The sequence below is a fragment of the Papio anubis genome, chromosome 10, assembly GCF_008728515.1.
Source record: "Papio anubis isolate 15944 chromosome 10, Panubis1.0, whole genome shotgun sequence".
Taxonomy (NCBI): domain Eukaryota; kingdom Metazoa; phylum Chordata; class Mammalia; order Primates; family Cercopithecidae; genus Papio; species Papio anubis.
In genome coordinates, this window is record NC_044985.1 from 63,180,839 (window position 1) to 63,208,567 (window position 27,729).

Here is a 27,729-nt window from a genome sequence, read left to right on the forward strand (position 1 = left end):
AAGAAATTCAAGGTAACACAGAGAAGGAATTCAGAATTATATTAGATAAATTTAACAAAGAGATTGAAATAATTAAAAAGAATCAAGCAGAAATTCTGGAGCTGAAAAATGCAACTGACATCCTGAAGAATTCCTCAGATTTCTTTAATAGCAGAATTGATGAAGCAGAAGAACTAGTGAGCTTGGAAACAGGCTATTTGAAAATACATGGAGAGAAGAGACAACAGAAAAAAGAAAAAAAAAAAAAAAACCAATGAAGTATATCTACAGGATCTAAAAACAAAGCCTTGAATGGGCAAATCTAAGAGTTATTGGCCTTAAAGAGGGGGTAGAAAAAGAGATAGGGATAGAAAGTTTATGCAAAGACATAGTAACAGAGAATTTCCCAAACATAGAGAAAGATATCAATATCCAAGTACAAGAAGGTTTAGAACACCAAGTAGATTTAACCCAAAAAGGCTACCTCAAGGTACTTAATAATCAAAGCCCCAAAGGTTAAAAATAAAGAAAAGATTCTAAAAGCAACAAGAGAAAATAAACAAATCACATACAACAGAGCTCCAATACATCTGCCAGCAGACTTTTCAGTGGAAATATTAAAGGCTAGGAAAGAGTGGCATGACATATTTATAGAACTGAAGGAAAAAAAGCTTTTATCCTGGAATAGTATATCTGACAAAACTATCCTTCAAACGTGAAGGAGAGGCCAGGAGTGGTGGCTCATGCCTGTAATCTCAGCATTTTGGGAGGCTGAGGCAGATGGATCACTTGAGGCCAGGTGTTCGAGACCAGCCTGGCCAACATGGCAAAATTTTGTCTCTACTGAAAACACAAAAATTAGCTGGGTGTGGTGGTGCACGCTGTAATCCCAGCTACTTGAGAGGCTGAGGCACAAGAATCACTTGAACCTGGGAGGCAGAGGTTGCAGTGAGCTGAGATCACACCATTGCATTCCAGCCTGGGCAACAGAGTGAGAGTCTATCTCAAAAACAAACAAACAAACAAACAGAGGAACAAAGACTTTCCCAGACAAACAAAAACTGAGGTATTTCATCAAGATCAGACCTATTCTGTAAGAAATGCTAAAGAGAGTATGTCAATCAGAAAGAAAAGGACATTGATGAACAATAAATAATCATGTAAGGTACAAAACTCACTTATAACAGTAAATACAGAGAAAAACACAGAATAAGATAACACCATAACTGTGGTATGTAAACTACTCTTAGCCTAAGTAGAAAGACTTAGCAATGAATCAATGAAAAATAACAGCTACAACAACTTTTCAAGACATAGTACAATAAGATAGAAACAAAAAGTTAAAAAGTGGGGAGATAAATTAAGACATTAAGTTTTTTATTAATTTTTTTTTTGCTTGTATGTTTATGCAAATAGAGTTAAGTTCTCATCAGGTTAAAATAATAGGTTATAAGATACTATTTGCAAACCTAATGGTAAACTCAAACCAAAAAAAGAAAAATACAATGAATATACAAAAAAATAAAAAGGAAGAAACTAAATCATATCACCAGAGAAAATTGCCTTCACTAAAGGAACACAAAAAGGAAAGAAGGAAGGAAGGAAGGAAGGAAGGAAGGAAGACAAGACCATAAAACAACCAGAAAATAAATAACAAAAATGGCAGGAGTAAGTCCTTACTTATCAATAACATTGAATGTAAATACACTAAACTCTCCAATCAGAAGACATAGACTGGCTGAATGGATGAAGAAACAAGACCCATTGATCAGCTGGCTGTAAAAAACACACCACTTGTAAAGACACACAGATTGAAAATTAAGGGATGTAAAAAGATATTCCACACTAATGGAAACCAAAAAAGTAGTAGGAGTTGCTATATCTTATATCAGAAAAAATAGATTTCAAGACAAAAACTGTAAGAGACTATATAGTGATAAAGGGGTCAATTCAGCAAAATAATATAACAATTTTATATTATCCAACATGGGAGCACCCAGATAAATAAAGAAAATGTTATTAGAGCTAAAGAGAGAGGCCCCGATACAATAATACCTGGAGACTTCAACACCCTACTTTCAGCACTGGGCTGATCTTTCAGACAGAAAATCAACAAAGAAACATCAGACTTAATCCATACTATAGACCAAATGGACCTGTTAGATATTTATAGAACATTGAATCTAATGGCTGTAGAATACATATTCTTTTACTCAACACATGGCTCATTCTCAAGAATAGACCATAAAAAACTACATACAACAAGCCTACATATAGACCAAATGGACCTATTAGATATTTACAGAACATTTAATCTAATGGCTGTAGAATACATATTCTTTTCCTCAACACAGATCATTCTCAAGAACAGACCAAAAAAAAAACCAAAAAAAACCAAAAAACAAAACAAAACAAAAAAAAACAACTCATAGCAAGCATTAAAACAAACAAAAAAAATTGAAATAATTTCGAGCATCTTCTCTGACCACAATGGAATAAAACTAGAAATTCATAACAAAAGGAATTTTGGAAACTATACAAATATATGGAAATTAAGCAATATGTTCCTGAATGATGAGTGGTTCAATGAACAAATTAAGAAGGAAATGAAAAAATTTCTTGAAACAAATGATAATGGAAACACAACATACCCAAACCTATGGGATACTGCAAAAGCAGTACTAAGAGAGAAGTTTATAGTTATAAGTGCCTACATCAAAAAAGAGAAAAACTTCAAATAAACAATCTAATGATGAATCTTAAAGAAACAGAGAAGCAAGAGCACTAAACCCAAATTTTGTAGAGAAAAAGAATAGACCAGAAATAAATAAAATTGATATGAAAAACAGATACAAAAAATCAATGAAACAAAAATTTGGCTTTGAAAAATGTTACACAAAATTAACAAATGTTTAGCCATACTAAGAAAAAAAGACAGAAGATCCAAGGAGACATTACAACTGATTCTGCAGAAACTTAAAGGGTCTTTAGTGGAGGGAGAAGACTACCCCTCATATTGTCTTATGCCCAGTTTCTGCCTCCAAAGAAAGAAAAAGTAAAAACTAAAAGGCAGAAATGAAATCCACAGGCAGACAGCCCAGCGCCACACCCTGGGCCTGGTACTTAAAGATCGACCCCTAACCTAATCGGTTATGTTATCTATAGATTACAGACATTATATAGAAAAGCACTGTGAAAATCCCTATCCTGTTTTGTTCTGATCTAATTACTAGTGCATGCAGCCCCCAGTCACATACCCCCTGCTTACTCAATCGATCACGACCCTCTCATGTGCACCCCCTTAGAATTGTGAGCACTTAAAAGGGACAGGAAGTGCTCGCTCGTGGAGCTAGGCTCTTGAGATAGGAGTCTTGCTGATGCTCCTGGCTGAATAAACCCCTTCCTTCTTTAACTCAGTGTCTGAGGAGTTTTGTCTGTGGCTCGTCCTGCTACAGTGGCTACTATAAGAAACTATAAACCAATAAATTGGAAAATCTCGAAGAAATGTAAAAATTATTATTTTTTACATACTTCTTACATACTACATACTTCTTACATTTCTTACATACTAACTACTAATGCTGAACCAGGAAAAACTCCCAAACCTAAAAAGACCAATAACAAGTAATGAGATAGAAACTGTAATAAAAAGCCCCCCAGTAAAGAAAAGCCTGGTATCTGACAGCTTCACTAATGGATTCTACCAAACATTGGAAGAACCAATATTAATCCTACTCAAATTATTTCAAAAAATAGAGGAGGAGGGAATACTCCAAACTCTTTCTACAAGGCCAGTATTACATATTACAAAGACATAAAGAAAACACAAAAAACTGCATGCAAATATCTCTGGTGTATATCAATACAAAAATCCTCAATAAAATACTTGGAAACTGAATTAGACAATACATTAGAAAGATCATTCATCATGACAAGTGGGATTCATCCCTGGGATGCAAGGATGATTTGACATACACAAATCAATCAATGTGATATATCAATAGGATGAAGGATTAGAACGATATGATCATTTCAATAGATGCTAAAAAAGCATTTGAAAAATTCAACATCCCTTCATGATAAAAACCCAAAGAAAACAGAGGATAGAAGGAACATACCTAATAATAAAAGCCATATACTATAGACCCACAGCTAGTATTATACTGAATGGGGAGAAACTGAAACTTTCCTCTAGGATCTGGAACATGACAAAGATGCCCACCGTTACCACTGTTATTTAACATAGTACTTGAAGTCCTAGCTAGAGTGATTAGACAAGAGAAAGATATAAAGGACCTCCAAATTGGAAAGGAAAATGTCAAATTATCCTTATTTGCAGATAATATTATATTATATTTGTAAATACTTAAAGACTCCACACATAAAAACCTATTAGAACTGATAAAAAAAATTCAGTAAAGTTGCAGAATACAAAATTAACATACAAAAATCTGTAGCATTTTTATATGTGAACAGTGAACAATGTGAAAAAGAAATAAAAAAGTAATCCCATTTACAGTAGCCACACATAAAATTAAATATCTAAGAATTAACCAAAGAAGTGAAAGATCTTTACAAAGAAAACTGTAAAATTGATGGAAAAAATTGAAAAGGACACAAAAATTGAAAGGATATTCCATGTTCATGGAATGGAAGAATCAATATTATTAAATTGTCCATACTACACAAAGCAATCTACAGATTCAATGCAATGCCATTTTTCACAGAAATAAAAGAAAAACTATCCTAAAATTTATATGGAATCACAAAAGACCCAGAATCACCAAAGGCATACTATGCCAAAAGAACAAAACAGGAGGAATCACATTATCTGACTTCAAATTATACTACAGAGCTGTTACTGGCATAAAAGCAGATACATAGACTAATGTGACAGACTAGAGAACCCAGAAACAAACTCAGATACCTCAGTGAACTCATTTTTAACAAAGGTGCCAATAACATACACCAGGTAAAAGGGAATCTCTTCAATAAATGGTGTTGGGGAAACTGGATATCCATATGCAGAAGAATGAAACTAAACCCCTATCTCTTGCCATATACAAAAATGAAATAAAAATGGATTAAACACTTAAATCTAAGACCTCAAACTATAAAACTGCTACAAGACTAACAATGGGAAAATCTCCAGGACACTGGTCTTGGCAAAGATTTGTTGAACAATACTCCACAAGCACAGGCAACTAAAGCAAAAATGGACAAATGGGATCACATCAAGTTAAGCTTCTGCACAGAAAAAACAATCAATAAAGTGAAGAGATAACCCATAGAATGGGATAAAAAATCTGCAAACTACCTATCTGACAAGGGATTAATAACTAGAATACATAAGGAGCTCAAACAACTCTATAGGAAGAAATCAAATAACCCAACCAAAAAATAAGCAAAATATTTGAATAGACATTTCTCAAAAGAAGACTTACAAATGGCAAACAGGCATATGAAAAGGTGCTCAACATCACTGATCATCAGAGAAATGCAAATCAAAATTATAATGAGATAGCATCTCACCCCAGTTAAAATGGCTTATATCCAAAAGACAGGCAATAACAAATGCTGGTAAGGATGTAGAGAAAAGGGAACCCTTGTACACTGTTGGTGGGAATGCAAATTAGTATAGCCACTATGGAGAACAGTTTGCAGGCTACTGAGAAACTAAAAATTGAGCTACCATATGATCCAGCAATCCCATTGCTGGGTATACACCCCAAAGGAAGGAAATCAGTACATCATAGAGATATCTGCACTCCTATGTTTGTTGCAGCACTCTTTACAATAGCTATGATTTGGGAGCAATGTAAGTGTCCATCAACTGATGAATGGGTGAAGAAAATGTGGGACATATACACAATGCAGTACTATTCAGCCATTAAAAAGAATGAGGCCCAGTCATTTGGAACAACATGGATGGATTATGTTAAGTAAAATAAGGCAGTCACAGAAAGACAAACATCACATGTTCTCACTTATTTGTGGAATCTAAAAATGAAAACAATTGAAGTCATGGACACGGAGAGTAGAAGGATGGTTGCCAGAGGCTGGGAAGGGTAGTGGGGAGCTGGGAGAGAGGTGAGGGATGGTTAATAGGTACCAAAAATAAAAAATACAAAGAATTAATAAGACCTAGTGTTTGACAACCTGATATGGTGACTATAGTTAATAATAACTTAATTGTACATTTTAAAATTACTTAAAAGTATAATCGTATTGTTTGTAACTCAAAGGATAAATGCTTAAGGGGATAGCTACTCCATTCTCCACAATGTGCTTATTTCACGTTGCATGCCCATATCAAAACTTCTCATGTACCTCATAAATTTATACACCTACTATATACCCACAAAATAAAATAAGAGCAAATAAATAATTTTTATACAAATGAACAATAATTTATTCAATAATCCCTTATTGGTGGATATATAGGTTGTTTCCAAAGTTGTGCTATCAGTCATGATACAAAATTGGCATTAGATCCTGAGTGCCCTGCTGGATTTGGGACTTGTGTGGGGTCTATAGACCCTTTGTGTTTTGGCCAATTACTCCATTTTGGAATGGCAACATTTATCCAATTTCTGTTCCTCCACTGTATCTTAAAAATAACTAACTTGTTTTTTATTTGACAGGCTTATAGGTGGAAGGGACTTGCCTTGTCTCAGGTGAGACTATGGACTTTGGGAGACTGTTGGGAAGGCATGATTGTGCTTTGGAATGTGAGAAGGAGATGAGATTTGTCAGGGCCCAGGGGAGGAATAATATGGTTTGGCTCTTTGTCCCCACCCAAATCTCATGTTGAATTGTAATTTCCAGTGTTTGCGGAGGGGTCTGATGGGAGGTGATTGAATCTTGGGGGCAGACTTCTCCTTTGCTGTTCTTATGATAGAGTTCTCATGAGATCTGGTTGTTTGAAAGTCTGTAACACCTCCCCTTTCTCTTTCTCTCTCCTGCCATCCATGTGAAGATGTGCTTGCTTCCCCTTTGCCTTCTGCCATGATTGTAAGTTTCCTGAGGCCTCCCCAGAAGCAGAAGCCTGCACAGCCTGCAGAACCACTAGGTGATTAATCCTCTTTTCTTCATAAATTACCCAGTCTCAGGTATGTCTTCATAGCAGCATGAGAATGGACTAATATACTCTGCATCTGTTGAAAGAACCAAATCCAGGGAGTGTCTTCATTGCCACATTCTACCTTTACCCCCACATGCAATCCATCACCAAGTCCAATACATTTTACCTCCTAAATATTTATCTACTCAAGCTGATTCTTTAGATCTCTACCACAACAATTTTTGTTCAAACTACCATCATCTTTTGTTTCAACTCTTGCAAAGCCCACTTAGTGACCACACAAAGGCCCCTTTTGCTCTCTCACAATCTGTTCTCCACCTGGAAGCCACAGTGATATTTTCGAAACATAAATATAATCATGCCATTTCTCTGCCAAAAATCCACAATGCCTTTTCACTGTTTTTAGTTTAAAATCTAAAATCATCATATTCAATACTTGTATGGCTTACCCCTTACGTAACTCAAGTTTTGTTTCATTTCTCTTTTTTGTTCTCTGAGAAAGTGAAAGACAGTGTGGCGGAATAGTAAGGATAGTGCTTTCCTTCTGCACATGCCTGGAGTATGATCCTTTTTCTCTTTCCCTACTTAACTCCTATTCTTCCTTCAGAATCCAGTTCAAACATTGGGAAGCCTTCCATGATCCTCCAGACTAGATCACATCCAAACTCTTGGGTTCTTCCCTTCATAGCACTTCTCAAAATGTAAGTTAATTATACATTGATATAATAATGTGATTAATGTCTGTCTTCTTCCACCAGACAATAACCTCCATTAATACTTGTACCTGTAAGCTTTTTTTTTTTTTTTGAGACTGAGTCTCGCTCTGTTGCCCAGGCTGGAGTGCAGTGGCGCGATCTCGGCTCACTGCAAGCTCCGCCTCCCGGGTTCACGCCATTCTCCTGCCTCAGCCTCCCTAGTAGCTGGGACTACAGGCGCCCGCCACCGCGCCCGGCTAGTTTTTTTGTATTTTTTTTTTTAGTAGAGACGGGGTTTCACCGGGTTAGCCAGGATGGTCTCGATCTCCTGACCTCGTGATCCACCCGTCTCGGCCTCCCAAAGTGCTGGGATTACAGGCTTGAGCCACCGCGCCCGGCCACCTGTAAGCTTTTTGTTCTTCACTCTATTTCTTGCACATAGCACATTGACTGGAACATTGTAGCCATTTGATAAATACTGATTACATGGATGAACAAACGAATAAGTGAATGGAGAAAGAAACTATTACTTGTAACACAAATAATGGTAGAGGAAGAAAAAGTAATTAGAGTTGACTTTAAACTTTCAGACCCAAATGATATGGCAAATGTCAAAACAAATTTCAGGAAGGTGCATTTATGGTGGTTGGGGGAAATTTTGCAGAGAAAAATGAGGACTTAGTTCAGGCCTTTAAGCTGCTAATGAGAAACTTAGTGGAGGGGTTCCACAAACGATTGAAAATGTAAGTGGCAGTTGAGAAAAGTGGCCAAGGCTGGAGACAACCACTTGGAAATCATCTGCTAAGATGATGGCTGGTAGATGAAACTTTGGAAATGGACGAGGTTCCTGAGGAATTAAGTAGTGAGAGGAGAAAATCTATTTGAGGAAAGAATCTTGAGAAATAGCTATAATTTAATAGGTAGAATGAAGGTTATAAGTCAGCACATAATATAGAAAAAGGGCCACCAGATAAGCTGGATAAACAAGAGGGTAATAAGACACAGAGGACAAGGGAAGTAAAAACTTCAAAGGAAAAATAATTTTAAAATACACACAACTGTTAAAAAGAAAGTTTTATGGATGTACAACATCTTAAGTGTGCTGAAATACTTTTCTGTAATTTCAAAGCAACCTCATGAAATTACTGGGAGATAATATGAGGTCCTCGTGACCTGGAAGAATGTTTGATAATGCTGCACTGCAAGTGCAGAAGTAGCCATGTTTGTGTAAAATAGCTTGTTTAGTCTGTTGCTTCAGGGAAAATTATAGTACCTTGCCCATAATGTCAAAGAATTGAAGAATACAGAGCCATAGAAAGAACATGGCAGCCAAAAAGGCTATAAACACAACGTCAGATTATAAAAATGACCCTGACTTCAATAATAAAATAGTGACAAATAGCTACCATTTATTATTTGCTATGTACCAGGCATAGAGGTAAGCACTTTACTTGCCGTACTTCATTTAACTCTCACAAAATCATTTGAGGTAAGTATTATTAACCTAAGTTTACAGTCACTCCAGAAAGCTAAGTAATTGTTCAGTATCACCCTGGATTCAAATGCAGAATTAAAAGACTGGGCTCTTAACCACTACACCATAGGGCCCCCCAACATGATAGAAACCCAGGTCCAAACAGCCTTTATAGTGGAAGATCCAAAACAGAATAGACTCTTCCCTGTTAAGCACTCTGGTAAAAGACGATCTTCATTTCCTTAGAGTGGATGATCTGGAGATGAAAACAGCCTTGGGAATATGACCTTATGTGACCCACATAAGATATAATTTTCACTGTAGAAAACAGATTAAGTAATTCTCAATGATTCCTTAGGTTGTCGTAAGTTAAAGATCCCTGTTAGAATCATTTATTTATTCAAGAAATATTTATGTACTGTGCTAGGCACCAGGTAGATAGCAATGGACAAAACAGACCCAGTCTGTGTTCTTACAGAACCAACAACAATCGTGTGTGTGTAGGGAACAGACATTAAATAAAAGTTACCTAGAGATACTTTTACTAACTGTCATAAAGTTTACTATGTCATAAAGTTTACAGAATGTTATCAAATTATTAATGCGAGTGGAGTTAGTTTGGAATATGGAATCTAGAAAACCTCCTCTGAAGAAGAGGCATTTAAGGTGAGACCCGAAAGAGGAGTTTTGAACTAGACAAAAACTGGCAGGGGCAAAAGTAACTTGGCAGATTTATGGAAATAAAAGCCCTTGTGGCTGAAGCATGTCAAGCAATGAGGCAGGAGCCCAGAGCGGGGCATGACTGGTTAGGAACCTGGATTTTGAGGATGCTAGGTGACTAACATTGAGAATTTTGGTATTAAGAGTGGCCACATCCAAATGAGCATCTTTTACTACTCTTACTCCTACTCAGATTCCTGAGTTAATTCTGCCTAGATGACACACACACACACACGCACACCCCCTACCAAAAATAGCCACATGCTACACCAATTGATCACATAGGCTACACAACTATTACTGGAAGTACAGAAGTGAAGCAAAGGTCATTGACTGGCACGATGTTTTGGGTCTGGCTGCTTGACTAGTCTCAGTATATAATGATCAGATTTACAACAGACCAATGGCTCAATTATCTAGAAAATAATTCTTATATACAATGGTTCAATCACTTATTCATCAAAATAGACATATAATAGGTCAGAACACATAACCAGTGATTTACTGATCATTCAGCTAATTTGATCAGTGTAAATAACTAAACTGGATAACTTAGACCTCAAAACAATATTTGCTTGGTTTGGAATGTGAATCTAAATATTATCTTGGTGAAACACTTCACCTGAAAGAGAATGTTAACCAAGTAACAAAAATATTCATTTTCTTTAAAAAAGGCAATAGTATTAGATATTACTGAATGATCATAATTTCAGAAAAAGCTCATTCATGTGGACTACTTTAGATAAAGGGCATAATGAAATGGTAAAAAAAAGTTCAAAAAGTAGAACATTTTTTGCAGAAATGCAACTGTTACCAAAGATCCAAAGATTCTTAAATGGTTTGTTAAAATATGTGTATGATGTATATATAGATGTGTGTGTATATGTATGTGTATGTCTACATATATATATATATATATATATATTTTTTTTTTTTTTTTTTTTTTTTTTTGAGACAGGACCTTGTTCTGCCACCCAGCCTGCAGTGTAGTGGTGTGATCATGGCTCACTGTAGCCTTGACCTCCTGGGCTCAAAGCAATCTTCCCACCTCAGCCTCCCAAGTAGCTGGGACTACATGCCACCAGGCTCCGCTAATTTTTGTATTTTTTATAGAGATGGGGTTTTGCCATGTTGCCCAGGCTGGCCTGGAACTGCTGGGCTCAAGTGATCTTCCTGTCTCAGCTTCCCAAAGTGTTGGGAAGACAGATGGGAGTTACTGTGCCTGGTAGGAATTATTTTGTATCATATCATTGCTCGTATTTTAATTAGTGCCCTTGAGTGCTTAAGTAGGATTGAAAAAGTGGTTCTGCTGGTACTGTAAATCTCTATGCTTCAACCTCATTTGCCACAATCATTTGCATTATCTTTGAAGAAATAATATGGTCCAACAAAAGTACAATTTGCCTATACCTGAATGATCACAAATCCCTAATTAATGTAGTCCAATTTAATAAGAATTTACTGCATTTATGAAAATGAAAACTTATGCAAAAGACAATTATTCAATGTTTAAATCTCTAGAAAGCTAGCTTACAAAGAATGTCTCTCACATATTCAAATTTTATATTTTTATATCTACATCTGCAAATTCAGTAATTCTATTCTATTTTACAAATACAGACATTCGTCATTTGCCCAGCATTTACAGATTTTAATGAATAGCCCCTTCTATAACTATCTGTGTAAATGTTTAAGTCTTAAAAAGAGATTGTTAGTATTTTTAGTTTAGCAGTGTATATAGAACATTTTGTTGGCCTAAATAATTTAAATTACAAAACTAAAACAACCTAACTATTCCTTTAGTGAATCTAGCCTTTTCCATTCCTCTTAAATGATATAAGAAAGGGCCAAAAAAATTCATGACATATAAAAATAAATCATCCCAGAAAAGGGTTCCATAGCTGTCCCTCATATTATAGAAAGTTATTTCTTTCCAGGGAAAAACTGAGTAATCACCTTAAGCTCACAGTTGACAGATAATGAAAATTACTCTTCAGAGAACATTCAGTGAGAATTATTGAAGATAAAAAGGAAACTACTTGGTGATTAAAAGTTAGCACTACATATCTCCTGTGCTATATCTAACATGTATTTAAAGCAGAACTAGAATTCCTACTAATTGAATAACAAATGTCAATGGTATACTGAAGACAGGGCTGTGGGACAGTTCACTTCAGGTGCAGGAAATATGGTTTGCATTTGTTCAAAAAACAATTAAAAAACTGACCAAAAATCAGGCTACTTTTTATCATCATAACATACTGGTAGTTTTTAACAAATAATAAAATAGTCTTCTCTGAAAAATAGTTTTTTATTGGTCTAAGTTTTAAATAAACAATTGCTGTGGTTGCAGTTGAGTTTTAATAATACATATATAAGCTTAAAATGAGAGCTTTTCAAAATTTTTAAATTAACTACATGGAAGTTAATAAAGAGAGCTTGTAGTTACATGATGGAACTTCCAATTCACAGTGACTCCTCTACATCCATTCAGTGTATGAGTAAGTTCCTAATGGTGAGGAATCCTTCAAGCTTGTTTTAGATGCAGTTCAAGTTTGCAAACCTTGTGCCACTCAGACTCTTGCATTTAATAGTTGCTTTGAAATCAATAACGACAGTATAGTGAATTTAAAGGCAAAGAAACAAAACTTCAGAATTTCAATTCTTTCATTTTGTGATTGCTTGGAATTTTTGTGTTTTAGACTTAAGTGAGACAGTGGCAACTGTAAGGTGTATTAACTTATTTGGTAAATATAAATTGTAGCCCATACATAAAATATTTTACTGATTTTGGCTGGTAGCATTAAAATGGAAATGTATGCTTCTTTTAAAGTTATTATGTGCTTTAAAAATAAGAAATAAATGAAAATGTTACATCAGTGGTATAATTAATAGTTACCTACACTCTATATTGTATAATTTTGATTGTATTAAAAATCACTTATTTGTTACCATAATGGTATTATTCATTACTGTGATAGACTAATATATAAGTTTTTCTCCATTTATAAAATACATTAATGTAACACAAAGATTAACTATTTACCTTTTTCTCTTTTGTGCACCGGTAATATTTAGTGGCATAGTACTATATTCAAACTTGAATTAAAAAAAAAGTTTATGAGTTTCTTTGTGGCTACTGTTATTAGTCATGTGATTTCACAATTATTTCTGAAAATGCCTTTTTCCTAGAGATGAGGGAGTATTAAAAATTACCTGCAATCAGAGTGTCAGATATGTTAGGTATACAACTGATAAAGTAATGAACATTATTATTTATTAGAACTAAAACACATTTTCTAATTTGAAGGAAGCACAAATTCATGAGTTGAATCATATTCTCAGCCCCCAAAGTAAGAGCCTTAACAGGGTCATACATTCTCAGGGGTCCTTGTCCTTGATCTGTTTTCTAAGTAGTGAACCCAACATTTGCTCTCTATGAGCCCTAGAATGCAGAACTAAAGTGAGAGAAATAAAGACAAAGGTTTCTTCTCATTTTTTTAAAAAAAGATTTAAGTAAGATGGAGTATTAATAACTAAAAGTGATTAAATCCTAGAACATGTTGCCAAAGGAAGCTGTGGAACATTCATCCTGTGAGAAGGGAAGATTCAGTCACATCTCTTAAGTGATCATGGTTCCAGATACACAAAATTTTACATAGTTTTAGGGAGTCCATTGGCCCCCTGCAGCCTATTCATAGCCCATATCCTCAACAAGCCCCGATTTAGCTCTAATATTTTATGTCCTCAATTCCCTCTCCTTTAAATCCTGACCATCTCTCAAATCTTTCTCAGTTTACCTCTACCAGGAATCTTTGTGCAAATACAAAGATAACATATAGAGAATACCTAGTACAGGGCCTGGCAGAAGAGAAGGCATTAATCAAATGATAGCTTTCCACGTGTGTGATTATTCTATCCCATGTGCTGTCTCCATTACTAAATTTATAATTAAATTTATATTACTATATTAACATCATGTAGTTCAGCAGTGTTTATAATTGTATTAGTTTTATTTCCCTAGCTGGTTAGGTATAGGAGGGTATTTCTCAGATCTTCCTTTCAAGGCAGGAACTACTTTGATTCTCTTTTCCTAACTCTGTTCAAGTTCACTGCTTTTTTACTCTCCTTAAATAACTCATGTTAACCAGCTACAGTATTTTGCCAACAACATCTTCTTAGCTTGAAATGTTAAAATTGGTTAAGGTCATACTTCTTCATATGCCGTTTCCACCTCCACCCCATCCCCAAGCCACATATCATAAAGTTCCTTAGAGTCAGTCAGACTTTCCCAAAAAACTGCTCTTTATGCTGACCCGCCACAACTAAAGTTATCTGGCTTCCACGGCAAATTGCTGTCACTTCATTTAAAGAGCTGCTTGAGAGATGAGAGTAGCTAAAGGGTATCTCTTCTGCAGAATGTTCTAAACGGTATTAAATTGGTCTCTTACTTGAAAGTAGTGTAGTAAACTTATTTTTTTGTTCTATTCAGCTTCACTTGTGTTTTTGTCTTAAATTATAAAAATTATAGCCACTTGCCTGCTCAACCATACTGAATAAGAGACAAGCTGCAGCAAACCAAGTATGTCTTAAATAAAGCCTGAATTTAAACTTAAAACCAGCCACTAATCGTTTTGGAAGGCTACAGGTATTCCAATTCTACCTGTTTTTAATTGTATGTTGAATACATTTTCAGCTGAAGAATCCAAAACCACAAATATCTAATGAAACATCTTATTGTTAAGGATTCTGCAACCAATCTTCACTAAAGAAATCCATGCCAAGTGAAGAAGGAAAATACACAAACCCTCAGCAGTCTTTTTCCAACCCCCAAGTGGCAAGACAACTTTTGGATGAGAAAGATCACTGACAAAATGACTTAAAAATCCTTCCAGGAATCTTTTACTTTTGACTAAAAGAGTTATTAACACAGGAATTTTACACAGGAAAAAAGAAAACTCATAGTATTTTTAAAGTGGTTATTAATGTTTGATCAGCAAACTAATATTTAATGGAAATGAACCAAAGCTTGCAGTTTTGATGGTGAATCATGGATACTTAATTATTTTCTGTTGAGACTGTATTATGATAAGTGAGGGTGAGTATTGGTACTTTCCTAGTAACGTTCATATTTTCTTTTCTTCATAACATCATATTAGGCTGATCACCAATTCTGAATATCATTGAACACACATAAATAATTAAAATAACATGTCATGTTAGACATCTATGTATTTAAAGAAAAGCCAAAAAAATTGAATGATGTGTATTATCTACTTCCTCATTAGTTAAAAATAGGATTTGATGAACCTTTATGAGTCATCATAATCACTTTTTTTTTTGAGACAGAGTCTTGCTCTGTCGCTCAGGCTAGAGTGTAGTGGCACGATCCGGGCTCACTGCAAGCTGCACCTCCCGGGCTCCTGCCATTCTCCTGCCTTAGCCTCCTGAGTAGCTGGGACTACAGGCACCTGCCACCACGCCTGGTTAATTTTTTTGTATGTTTAGTAGAGACGGGGTTTCACCGTGTTAACGAGGATGGTCTCCATCTCCTGACCTCGTGATCCATCACAATCACTTTTTTAAACTTCACATTTAACCTAGTCTTTCCTTTTTTTCAGTGACAAACTTAATATCAATCCTAAATTATCCAAATATCCATTTATAATAAGGTAATGCTGATAAAGGCTGTGACTTTTTAAATAATATTATAGTGCTACTTTGGAAACAAGTTTACATTTAATAAGTGACTACTATATGCTTCAAAAAAGATGACTGAACTTTGTTATGAGCTTGTTAAACAGTTGCTATTGAATGAAACTTTTAGCACGATATGTCCCTGCTCCCTGTAATCATGCTATATTTCTGTCATATTGAAGCAAAAATGTTCATCATTTTGTCAGCTCTGTCTGCAAAGCAGAGAATTACCTTCCCAAGTTTCTGAGATTTATGCTTTTAATTACTTCCTATCTGCTTCACTACTCTTCAAACCTAAGAATCAATATGAATAGCCTTATTTATGGCAAAAATGTAAAATGTTTGACAAAAGCAGGCTATCATTTTCTAGATTTCCATTTGATGCTATTGATTCCCTCTATTTTCAGTATCATTTTTCTTGACAGAATCAGTTGGTTTTTTCAAACTTACAATATTATTCATTTATTCAACAATTTGTACTGTTGAACAGCAGATGTAAAGTGTGCAGCTAGCTTTTTGGTTCTTAACCTAGCAATGAGATTTTCACTACTGTGGATCTCTTTCTTTAATCATCTGCTACAGAGTTCACTTTATATGTGACTTTCTCCAAATCCCCTTATCATAAAGTCACTTTTCTGTGAGGGTCAACTTCCTTGGCTTATTTCGGTTTTGCATGGGAGGCTACTATTTATAAAGGTGAAATCTAATAGCTTAGGCACTAGTATTCTTGAACATACACACACACATATACACACGCACTCCTTATATGAAATTGTGTATATATGATCTAGAATTATATAAATATGCTACAAGTTTATACACTAAAGAAGCTGCTATCTTAAGGGATTTCAAGAGAAATACAGTTGATGTGTATGTGTGGCATGCAGTGAATATGTATATATACGTGTGTGTATATATATATGTGAATGTTTATATATGTGAATGTGCTATCTATATGTTAATATATGTGAAGCTGCTATCTATCTTAAGGGCTTTCAAGAGAAACGCAGAAGATGTGTATGTGTGGCAGGCAGTGAATGTGTGTATATATGTGTGTGTGTATATAGGTGAATGTTTATATATGTGACTATACATATATATAGGTGAATGTATAATATATACATGAAAGTGAATGTTCAAAGTTTTTTTGACAAACCCATTAGAGTAAAGTACCATCAACTATAGCGTGTCTGAATATTCAGAAAATATGAGGTAAATTTATTTTTTAAATAGTATGTTGGTTTGAGTTTCAAATAACATGCTCAATATATTTTTAACCTTCCAAAGGCCTTTTTAAGTAAAATACCTCTAGATTTAAAACAATGTATCCAGTTTTTAAGCTAAAAAAGCTTAATAAAGAAATTACAAATGTCCAAGAAAGACAGGGGAAATTACATTTGCTGTATTTTTGTGCCAGAAAAATAGGAACAAGTGATAAAGGAGAGGAGTTGGAGGAGAGAGAAGAGAAAATTGAGTAGAGAAGAAAGGAAGAAGAAATGTGATAGTTTAGAGGAAAACACAGGGGAAGAGAAACATGTAACATGCAGATAGAATTTCTAGAGTTAAAAGCAAGCACCAGGCAGTCAATAGCAAAATGTGGAATCCCCTAGGAGAATGTTACATAATGACAAATAAAAAGCTTGATACTTCAGAAAACCCAAGCGGGTACCCTTGCAGCTGTGTGCCTCTTTTGCTTTTGCTGGAAGGGACATCTTCAAACATGGTGTCTAATGGGGTTCCTGTTTCCCAGTTGATCTGATTTCTCAGAAAAAAACACAGCTGCTGCAGGGACTTGCTGCCTCGTCGCAGCTGGTGGAGAGAGGTGGAGTTAGGTCTGGTGGCAAAGGAAGATGCAAAATCAGCCAACAGCATGTGGAAAGGGAGTTATGTGGAACCCAAAGTTGTGGCTTCCTTCCTAATCTCTTGACTGCTGAGGTCTCTGCTGGGTGACAGAGAATGCCAAGGTCTCTAGCAGAGACAGCACTAAGGCCTTCTAAATGGCAGATGGTAGATAGGGAAGTTTGTTCATGCAAGACAAATACAAGTTTATATTGTATTTTATTAACTGCTAAAGAAATCAGGAAATTGGAATAAAATTAAAACCAGAGAAGAGACATAGGCAGAAAGACCTAGGAGGGCATAACCTAAATGGCCTTATCCAAATGAAAACTGCTAAGATGACAAAGACACAAAATGCACAGTGAGGTGGTATTATGGATGTATCAATTGCATACTAACTGTAGCACATGGGAATTGAGGGAGGTCATTGAACCACTGCAGTTTCTGAAATTTCAGAGATTTATAGTAAAGAGTAGCACAGTCAGGTAACCCAGAGAAATGTTTCCACAAGTGGTTGATTACCCTACCATTTTTTTTTTTTTTTTTGAAACGGAGTCTCGCTCTGTCGCCCAGGCTGGAGTGTAGTGGTGTGATCTCGTCTTACTGCAAGCTCCGCCTCCCAGGTTCACGCCATTCTCCTGCCTCAGCCTCCCGAGTAGCTGGGACTACAGGTGCCCGCCACCATGCCTGGCTAGTTTTTTGTATTTTTTAGTAGAGACGGGGTTTCACCATGTTAGCCAGCATGTTCTCGATCTCCTTACCTCATGATCCGCCCTCCTCAGCCTTCCAAAGTGCTGGGATTACAGGCATTACCCTACCATTTTAACTTCTACCCTTAATTTTCTGTCCATTTGTACTTAATCATTCTAATGTAAATAAATGAAATTGCAGGAGGTTGTCACCTTAGGTCTTCAGACATGAGAAAATAGGGCACAGCAAAAAGAACAGAAGGCTAAAATGAGAGATAGGGATATTCGATAACCTAAAACCAAAAAACAAAATAAAAAACATCAACAGATCACAAATTTAGAGGTACCATAAAAAATAAAATATAAACTATAAGTGATTCAATGTTTATGATGTCATTCAAAGATAATAATGTAAATTTGAAAAATCAAATGGCCGAGCTCCAAATGAGTAATAAAAGCCTATGGGGTCAACATTTAGGGACAATGTATCTCACGCTTAATTACTTTTGGTACTAATGCTGAGTACCAACATTTCAGGGTCAACTTCTGACTTAGAGTATATAAACTTGACTAAAAAGATCACCATGCTTTCATTTTGATTTGCCTATAAGGCATAAAAGACTCAGAAATACATTAAGGGTATTTATAATAAACTATGTTCTGAGATCAATATTAATAATAATAATATAATCTCTGTTTTTAAATATTTAAGAGAATCAATTTGCCTTGTTTTGTGTAAGAATCTGTTTAAGAATTTGATTTTGATTCAATTTTGTATAAAGATTGATTTTGTGTAAGAATCATTCTTTCATCCTTCTGCTACTATCCTCCAAGGAATTGAAACTAATATGTAAATTAGAAATTATTTGGAATCTGCCAATTTCAACTTAGCCAAAATGAGATAAACGTTAGTCTCAAAAAATTTTCTGAAGTGTACGTAAGCTCATTTCCCTGGCAAAGCTTAACTCTGGAAATGGCATTTTCCAGCTAAAAGATAAAGATTCAGATTTAGGCTTATCAATTTATGACCATACTGCAGTTGCAGTATACTCAGTTACTGGAGAATACAGAAACATTCAGGGTTAAAACAGCCTCATTCAGCTTAGGTATACCTTGTTAGAAAAAAGGTGATCAGGAAGAAAGTAGGGCTTGAGGTGATACACACATTTGTGCAAATGTCTGGGACTCAGTTGGAAAGCATATTATTCCTGGACTGCAATCCTGCTCCCTGGCAAAGTTAATGGTGTTAATTTGTAAAGGTTCATTTGGGAAATGTTTGTGATTAATGCTTGCTCATTTACATAACTGTGTATTGTGTAAATAAAGCTGTAGCATTTTGCTTTTCAACAGGGTAGTTCTACTGAGATGATAAAAGCTGGACAAAGGGAGGTACAAGACACTTAAACTAGGTCATATTGAATTTTAATGCATGAAGTCGACTGGTACATTTTATATGGATAATGAAGAACTGCAAAATGCAGTCTGTTTACTGTGCATCTGCCTTCCAGATTTTTCAATAAACGTATTTTCTATACTGAAGAGTGAAGCCAATTTCAGTCTCAGGCTGATTTAGAAATGTTATTAAAAAATAAGGATGAGCATCTTTTTAATTCTTACATTAAAATGTAAATAGGGTAATTATAAAATAATAAACTCTCTCCCAAATAAAAAATGCTCAGCTTCAGAGCTTGGTTATGCAGATTATAGTACCATTACTAAACACTGAGAACATGTATATGTCACATTTGTGAATTTGCCATCCAGACTTCGTGGCTTTACTGCCCAGAGTCTAAGAATGACTCAGAAATCTAATTTCTTTCTTTATTATCAATGGAACTTTGGAGCTATAGCAAGGAGGCTGCTAGTCATGTGCTTATGTGTGCACATATGTCCACGCCCCTATTAGTAAGTACAAAGAAAATGCCTGACATCAAATGGAGCTCAAGACAAAGGTGGATGTACTCCTGGAGTAATTCTGGGGCTCGAAAGAAATTCTTATGCCTTCCATAACCCAACCCATCACACAAATAAAAAACAAAACTCATAGTCATTCTTTCTGGGTCTTAGCTGTTGATTTGTAAGATGGAGGTGTTTATATCCTATTCTCCTGACAGAGATACCATGGAAATGATTATTAGTTATAGAACTTCAATGGTCCTTCCAAAGATCATGTGGTTCATTTTAGGCCATATTGTAGAGATTAGCAGTGTTTATCATACAGGAAGAGTTCAGTAAATGCTTAGGAAATGAGTAAACTTATGTGAGGCAACATAATATAATAGGAAGAGCTGTGGATTTAGAGGCAAGAGATTCAGACTTATGTTCTAGCTCTGCCATTTATTGAGTGAAAATCTAGGAGATATCAAAAGATGGGAACCAATATAAGTGTCACCCTGTAAGGGATGAGTTAAACTATGAAACATCCACAAATAAACTACTGTATTAGTTTTCTGTTGCTTTCATAGCAAATTTTTATAAACTTAGTGGCTTAAAAACTTCTTATCTTATAGTTCTGGAGGTCAGGAGTCTGGCATGGATCTCACTGGGCTAACATCAAGATGTCAGCAGGGCTGTATTCCTTCTGGAGGCTTTAAGGGAAAATCCATTTCTTTGTCTTTTCCAGCTTCTAGAGGCTGCCCACATTCCTTAGCTGGTGGCTCCTTCCTTCCCTTACAAAGCCAGCAATGGCGAGTGGACTCCTTGTCAGATGGCATCACTCTGACTGCCTCTTCCGCCTCCCTCTTCTACTTTTAAAGACCTTATGGTTACCTTGGGACCACAGGATGATCCAGAATAATTCTTTTATCATGAGGTCTGAATATTAGCTCCCTTAATTCCATCTACTACCTTAATTCCCCTTTGCTATGTAAGATATATTAACAGGTTCCAGAAAGTAGGATATGGGCATCTTTGCCTATCACATCTATAAAAAGAGTACAGGAGCTCTCTATGTTCTGATAGAAAAAATTCTCCAGCATATATTGTTACATAAAAAAATGAAGGCAATGAAGGCAAAGAAGAGTGTCAATAGTATGCTACTATTTACATAGAAAAGGGAAGAAATAAGAATATGTAGTCATACTTAGTTATATTTGCATAAGCAAAACCTGGAAAGATATGCAAAAAATATTAAAGTGATTACAAATAGGGAATGACATGGAGGTTGGGAAGGTGAGGAAAGGGATAGTTTTTTCAATGTGTGTGTGTGTGTGTGTGTGGTTTTTTTTTTTTTTTTTTTTTTTTGAGATGGAGTTTTGCTCTTGTTGCCCAGGCTGGAGTGCAATGGCACAATCTCAACTCACTGCAACCTTCCCCACCGGGGTTCAAGCGATTCTTCTGCCTCAGCCTCCCAAGTAGCTGGGATTACAGGCATGCACCATCATGCCTGGCTAATTTTGTATTTTTAGTACAGACAGGGTTTCACCATGTTGGTCAGGCTGGTCTCAAACTCCTAAACTCAAGTGATCTACCCATCTCAGCCTTCCAAAGTGCTAGGATTACAGGCATGAGCCATTGCACCCAGCCTCAATAGGTTTTTTAATATTATCATGGTTTGGACTATAAATATGTTATTTTTTAATTTGAGAGATTCATAATTGTCCCTAAGCCCCTATTATTCAGTCAGTGTTCAACATCTCTCGTTTTGAAGAATCTATCCATCATCAACCTCGTTATTTTACTCTTCTTAAATTAACTCTTCTAAATAGGTAAATCCTTATTTGTCAGTGGCTTTAAACCAAGCAGTTCTCTAACATTACATTAATGGACTTCATAAAATTAGGCATCTTTTGCATGATTTTTGCAATTTCATTCTGAAATCTATTATTTGCATTGTATTGAGAGATGTTTTCAAGCATCTGGCCTTTTGACAGTGAGAATGCCAGTGTTAAAGATGCAGCATGTCTTTAGGTGGGCATTTGTTTTGTAAGTGGTCAGATAAGTAATAAACATTTTCATGTCATATCTATATAACAACAGACTTTAACTTCTCTGTATAACTCTAAAAATTTGAATAATAACTGAGCAATACTGTAAAATGTACTCGAATCTATTTCTGTATTTATTATTGTGTCTATTCTTAGAAAAGTATTATACTTTCATTCTAGTAGTAAAATTGTAGCTTAATATATTTAGTAGTTACATCACTATCATAAATTAGTCTTCTATTTATAAAATATTTTGTGGCTCATATCATTAATTTTTTCTAGTTAGATTTACTAAGGTATACTCTACATATAGTAAATTTTTTTTTTTAGGTGTTCAGCTTAATGAATTTTGAAAAACAAAGACTGTCATGTAAACATCACAACAATAAAGTTACAGAATATTTTCATCATTCAAAAAGTTTCCTGCATTTCCATTTGTGGTCAATTCCCTAACTTAACCTTCAGTCCCTGTTAACCACTGATCTGACTATCCCCATAGTTTCATCATCTGCAGAAAGTTATCCGAGCGCAATCATACAGCATATAGTCTTTGTGTCTTACTTCTCTCACTTAGCATACTGCCTTGGAGATTCATCCATGTTGTAGCATGTATCACTACTTACTTTTTACTTTTACTTTATTTCTATTTATTTTTATTTCTTTATTTCCATTGTATGGCTTTAACATAGTTTGTTTATTCATCAGTTGATGGACATTTGGGTCAATTCCAGTTTTGGGCAATTATGAATAAAATTACTTTAAGCTGCACATATGGATGAATATATGTTTTCATTTGCCTTGGGGATATACTTAGAAGTGGGATTGCTGGGTCATATGGGAAATGTATGTATAACTTTATAAAGTTTCTTATTTATAACTGCCAAATTGTTTTCAAAAAACATTTTGTATTCTCACTAACAGTGTATGAGAGGTCCAGTTGCTCCTCATCCTAGCCATTTGATCCTATCAATTTGTTTAATTTTCACCATTCTAATAGGTGTAGTGGTATCTGATTTTGGTTTCAATTCGTATTTCCTTAATCGTTAAACACGTTGAGCATTTTTAAATGTGCTTATTCATCATTCATATTTCTTGTTTGGTAAAGTGCCTGTTAAAATTGTTTTCCCATTTTATCATTTATTATTGAGTTATAAGTTATTTACATATTTGTATGCAATTTCTTAAGCAGGTACAAATATTTTCTAGTAGTCTATAGCTTGTTTTTTCATTTTCTTAATAGTGTAACAGTGTCTCTGAAGAGTAGAAGTTTTAAATTTTGATGAAGTCTAATATATCAATATTCACACTTTTTATTTTCTAAGAAATCTTTGCTTAATGCAAAGCCAAATAGATTTTCTACTGTTTTCATCTAGAAGTCTAATAGTTTTTTAAAGTTTTTATTTTATGAATGATCCTATTGAATTTTTATGTTTTGTATCGGGTAGCAGTCAAGGCGTTTTTTGAATTTACATACGAATATACTTCTTCTAGCACTATTTGTTGAAAAGATTAGGCTTTCTTCATTGAATTCACTCTGCAACTTTGTTGAAAATCAACTGACTATATTGGTGCGAGTCTATTTCTGGACTCTGTTCTGTTCCATTGATCCATGTGTCTACCATTCTTTCACCAATTTCACAGTCTTGATTATTGTAGATTTTAGAGTAAGTATTAAAATCAGGAAGCATTAAGTCTTCAAAATGTGTCCTTTAAAAAATGTTTTGGCTATTCTAGGGCTTTTCTATGTATATTTAAGAAACAGCTTGCTATTTTCTACAATAAAAAAGCATTTTGGGATTTTGATCAGGATTGTGCTGGATCTATAGATCAATTTGGGGGAGAACTGACATCTTAACAATATTAAGACTTCAAATGAATTAACACTGTATATTTCTCAGTTTATTTAGGTACATTTTGATTCCTGAACAGGAAGTTTTATGATGTACCAAAAAATTCGTTGGACTTTTGATTAAAATTATACTAAATATAATTTTATAAATCATGATAAACATCTCTTTTCCAATGACTATTTTTTATTATGCTTCCTATGTAGAATTATCAAAACATAATTTAATGGTATATGCAAACAAAAGTGATTATTATTTTAGTATTTCTAAACAACATTAATTCTGTAACAAGCTCTTTGCAAAATGGCTACAGGGGTCAAGTAACTCAGGAAATACCACATATTATACCCAGCCTTCAGATTCTGATTTACATCGGTCATTGGCTTTACTTGGTAATTGGATATTGTAAATATTCTAATATTGTTTATTTTGCTTTCCTGTTATTTTGTCTATAAATTTGAAAACCCATTTTCATAAAAGAGAGTGATTTGTTCCATTTTCTTGTTATCTTTTTTTAGCAGGATGGTTATGCTTGCCAGATAAAATAGTTTATGAAACTTTCTCTGTATTTTATGTTCTGGGAAAATGTAAATCATATAGGAAATTAATAATTCTCTTAGGTATTTAACAAAATTTGGCACAAATAGGAAATGTGGCACTTGATAGCTAATAGTAAAAATGGTTTTCTTCCACATTTATGGCATTTTAATTTTTAAAATATCTTCATTGCATTTTAAAACTTTTTTCATATTTTCTGATATTCAAGCATTTTGACAAGTAAATATAATTAGTGAGATTAACTGTAAAATGGTATAGTTGAGACTGATTGCATAGACAAATTCTTAATTTTTGATATTAGCCACTTATAGACTATTGTCTATAATCCTCTATTGGTTTTAAAATTTGTATTGTTTTTTATTGTTGTAATGTTGTTCTAGAAAATACTTTCAATGTGAGCTAGGTTGAATCCACGGATATGGACCCTGTGGATTCAGAGGGTCAACCATACTCTATTGTTCAAGTTTTAAGCATTGAATCCAAATCTCTTGGAAATCTGGCATCCTGAAATAAGTGGGCTACCAGTAGGAGTGGCTGCTAAAGAGTATGTAAATATGAAGAAATGTACATATTTAGATCAATCAGACTTTTAGCTCTGACAAACTACAGAGAATAATGAAAAGGTGATACTCACATCTGAGTTAAAGCGAAGCTGACAGACATTACAAGAAATAACTTGTTTCTTCTTTGGGGGAATGGATACTCCAAATGTATGGTTAATAACCGCTTTTTGCACAGGATCCATCTGAAGAACAAATGAGAAAATAGTCTATTTGTAACTTCTAAGAGAAGACAATAGTGAGCAAATAACAGTAGTTGAAATATTCCATAGTTTAAACTTTTAGTTCCTAAACAAAGATAATAAAGAATCTCATTCAATAGTAATGTATTTGTCTCCAAAAATTAAACATGAAAACAAATGACAAAAATGAAAACAAAAAATGGCTTTGAAAACATAACTCAAAAAAGACCACAAGAGAATCACCATATTCCAAGAAACCTTATCTCTATAGAAGGAGCCTTGAAAAACCTTAGAAGAATCATAAAACAAGAAAACTTAAGATCCAAAGGTCAGGGTTAAAATTAACTTTTTTTTTTTTTTTTCTTGAGACAGGGTCTTGCTCTGTTGCTCAAGCTGGAATTCAGTGGTGTGATCATAGTTCACTGCAGCCTCAACCTCCTGGGCTCCAGTGATCCTCCTGCTTCAGCGACCCGAGTAGCTGGGACTACAGGCGTGTGCCACACTATGCTCAGCTAAAAATGTTAATGTTTTCCCTGTATGAGGTAATAATACTTAAGATGGCCCAAATGATGTCAATAACAATTATTACAATTATGTTTATGCTTCTTAATTTTTGATTTGTGGTAAAGTCATAAATGACAGGCTCTTATCAGAGCACAGAAAGTTTTGACTGAATATACATATTTTAAAATGATTTGTTAACTTTCATGTGCTATAGACTGAAATTCATTCTACTGAAAATGCATGTCACAACTGTACACTTAAATGCCTAAAACAGATTGGCTGACATGCAACCCTTGTTTAAATATTAATCAAGTAAAGTTTTGATTTATAGCTTGTGATTTTCCCCTTTTGGCTTGCATGTATCATATGTATTCAGAGAAATATAGAGTGATACAAGTACTCAAACAGAAAAAGTATGGCACAAAGTCATTAAAACTCTCAGGAAAAGAAACACCTAGATATGCAGAGCCTATGAAAAGAGACACAGCAGTGATTCTCTTGTGTACTCCAGGTAATAATCTCCAGCATTTACATCAAACAACTGGCAGTTCAAAAAACAATGCAGATGACGAGCAAAACGTTACATAACAGATGTAATATGAACAAGGACAGATCCACTGACACCATTGTCTAGGAAATCTCCTGACGTTAGAGATTAAGATTGGATTAGTTGATGATATTTGACAGAGAAGAGAAATGAGTACTATCTCTGATCATGATTATAAATCGACAAAATGCAAAATTAGCAATTAGAAGAAACTAAACACATTAGAAAGGCAAGTGGATTGAAGAGTTGTTGCATAATACATTAACCTATTTTTTGGCTACAATTTCAAGAGAGATGACAGGACAATGTATTCCTATTATAAAGAACAGTTATGGTGGTTTGGGACACTTACAAATTTTAAGAGGGTGCCAAGTGCAGGGGCTTATGCCTATAATCCAAGCACTTTGGGAGGTGGAGACAGGAGGATCACTTGAGCCCAGAAGTTTGAGACCAGCCTGGGCAACACAGCAAGACCTTGTCTCCATCTTAAAAAAAAAAAAAAAAAAAAAATGCTAAGGGGGAAGTTTTCTGGAGAGATAGCCAAACTATAATGTGATGGTTACACAAATCTATACATATGTTAAATTCACAGAACTTTCCCTCTCAGAAAGTCAATTTTATGTATGATAATTTAATGAGTAAAAAAGAAAAACTTTCTTAACAGTATTATGTTTAACTACTAAATCTAACATATCATTACTGGAAAATCTAGGGATTCATACTGTTGAAGGTCATAATTGATTGTATTACATTTTATTCAATGAGAATGGCAATTTAAAAAACTATGTGATAGAAAATCTCAAAAGGTCAGAAAATAAATTCCTAGTTCACTTTATTTTATTCACAAACACGAATACTTAAATCTAATCTATCTATTTGCAAAATATGAAACTATACTTTCTGACAGTTACCAGACATGGCGAATCAGTTTAGGCAGGCTTAAAAATAAAACAGGCTAACTTATCTTGGCAGGGTGAAAAAACCCACTGTTTTGCAAAGTTTATAAAACAAGAGCATTTTATTGAGATAGTTTCTGATCTCAGGCTCTGAAAAATACCTCCCATCTGGTGATATGTGAACTACATAGGATTAAACTATATCACTATTTCCTAAATACCAGTTTTCTGCATGCTATTTTCATTATTTTTTGCCATATCCACACACTAATATTTTTCTTTAAATCAAATTAAAGTACATTTAAACAATAAATCATAGAATTAATGTACACTTTCCTATTACTCCTTTCAAAAAATATATTGAAATTAACATCAAAATTAAAACTTTCCTCAAAGTGAATCCACATATCCTAGCTGTTTCCATGCCTAAACATAGAAAGACAAAAGATACATTTATGAATATCTAGTTTCAAGTTCTTAGTAGACTATTTTAGTAGACTATTATATCTATTGACAGCTCCAGCAAGATCTT

At 34.6% G+C, this 27,729-nt stretch overlaps 1 protein-coding gene across 11 annotated transcripts in view; it reads right to left on the reverse strand.

The window, feature by feature from the left end:
• The window catches only part of ZNF385B (zinc finger protein 385B), a 417,130-nt gene that overhangs the window by 52,366 nt on the left and 337,035 nt on the right, over positions 1-27,729 (reverse strand). For 10 of the 11 annotated variants that reach the window (XR_002516179.2, XM_009182538.4, XM_009182542.4 and 7 more), the window contains one exon: positions 25,143-25,253. The exons of the other annotated variant lie outside the window; for it this stretch is intronic. Coding sequence is in view for 9 of the 10 variants with exons in the window: in XM_009182538.4 (XP_009180802.1) it covers positions 25,143-25,253 (111 nt within the window). In the remaining variant the exon portion in view is untranslated. The remainder of the gene's footprint in view (positions 1-25,142; positions 25,254-27,729) is intronic. 11 annotated transcript variants of the gene reach the window in all.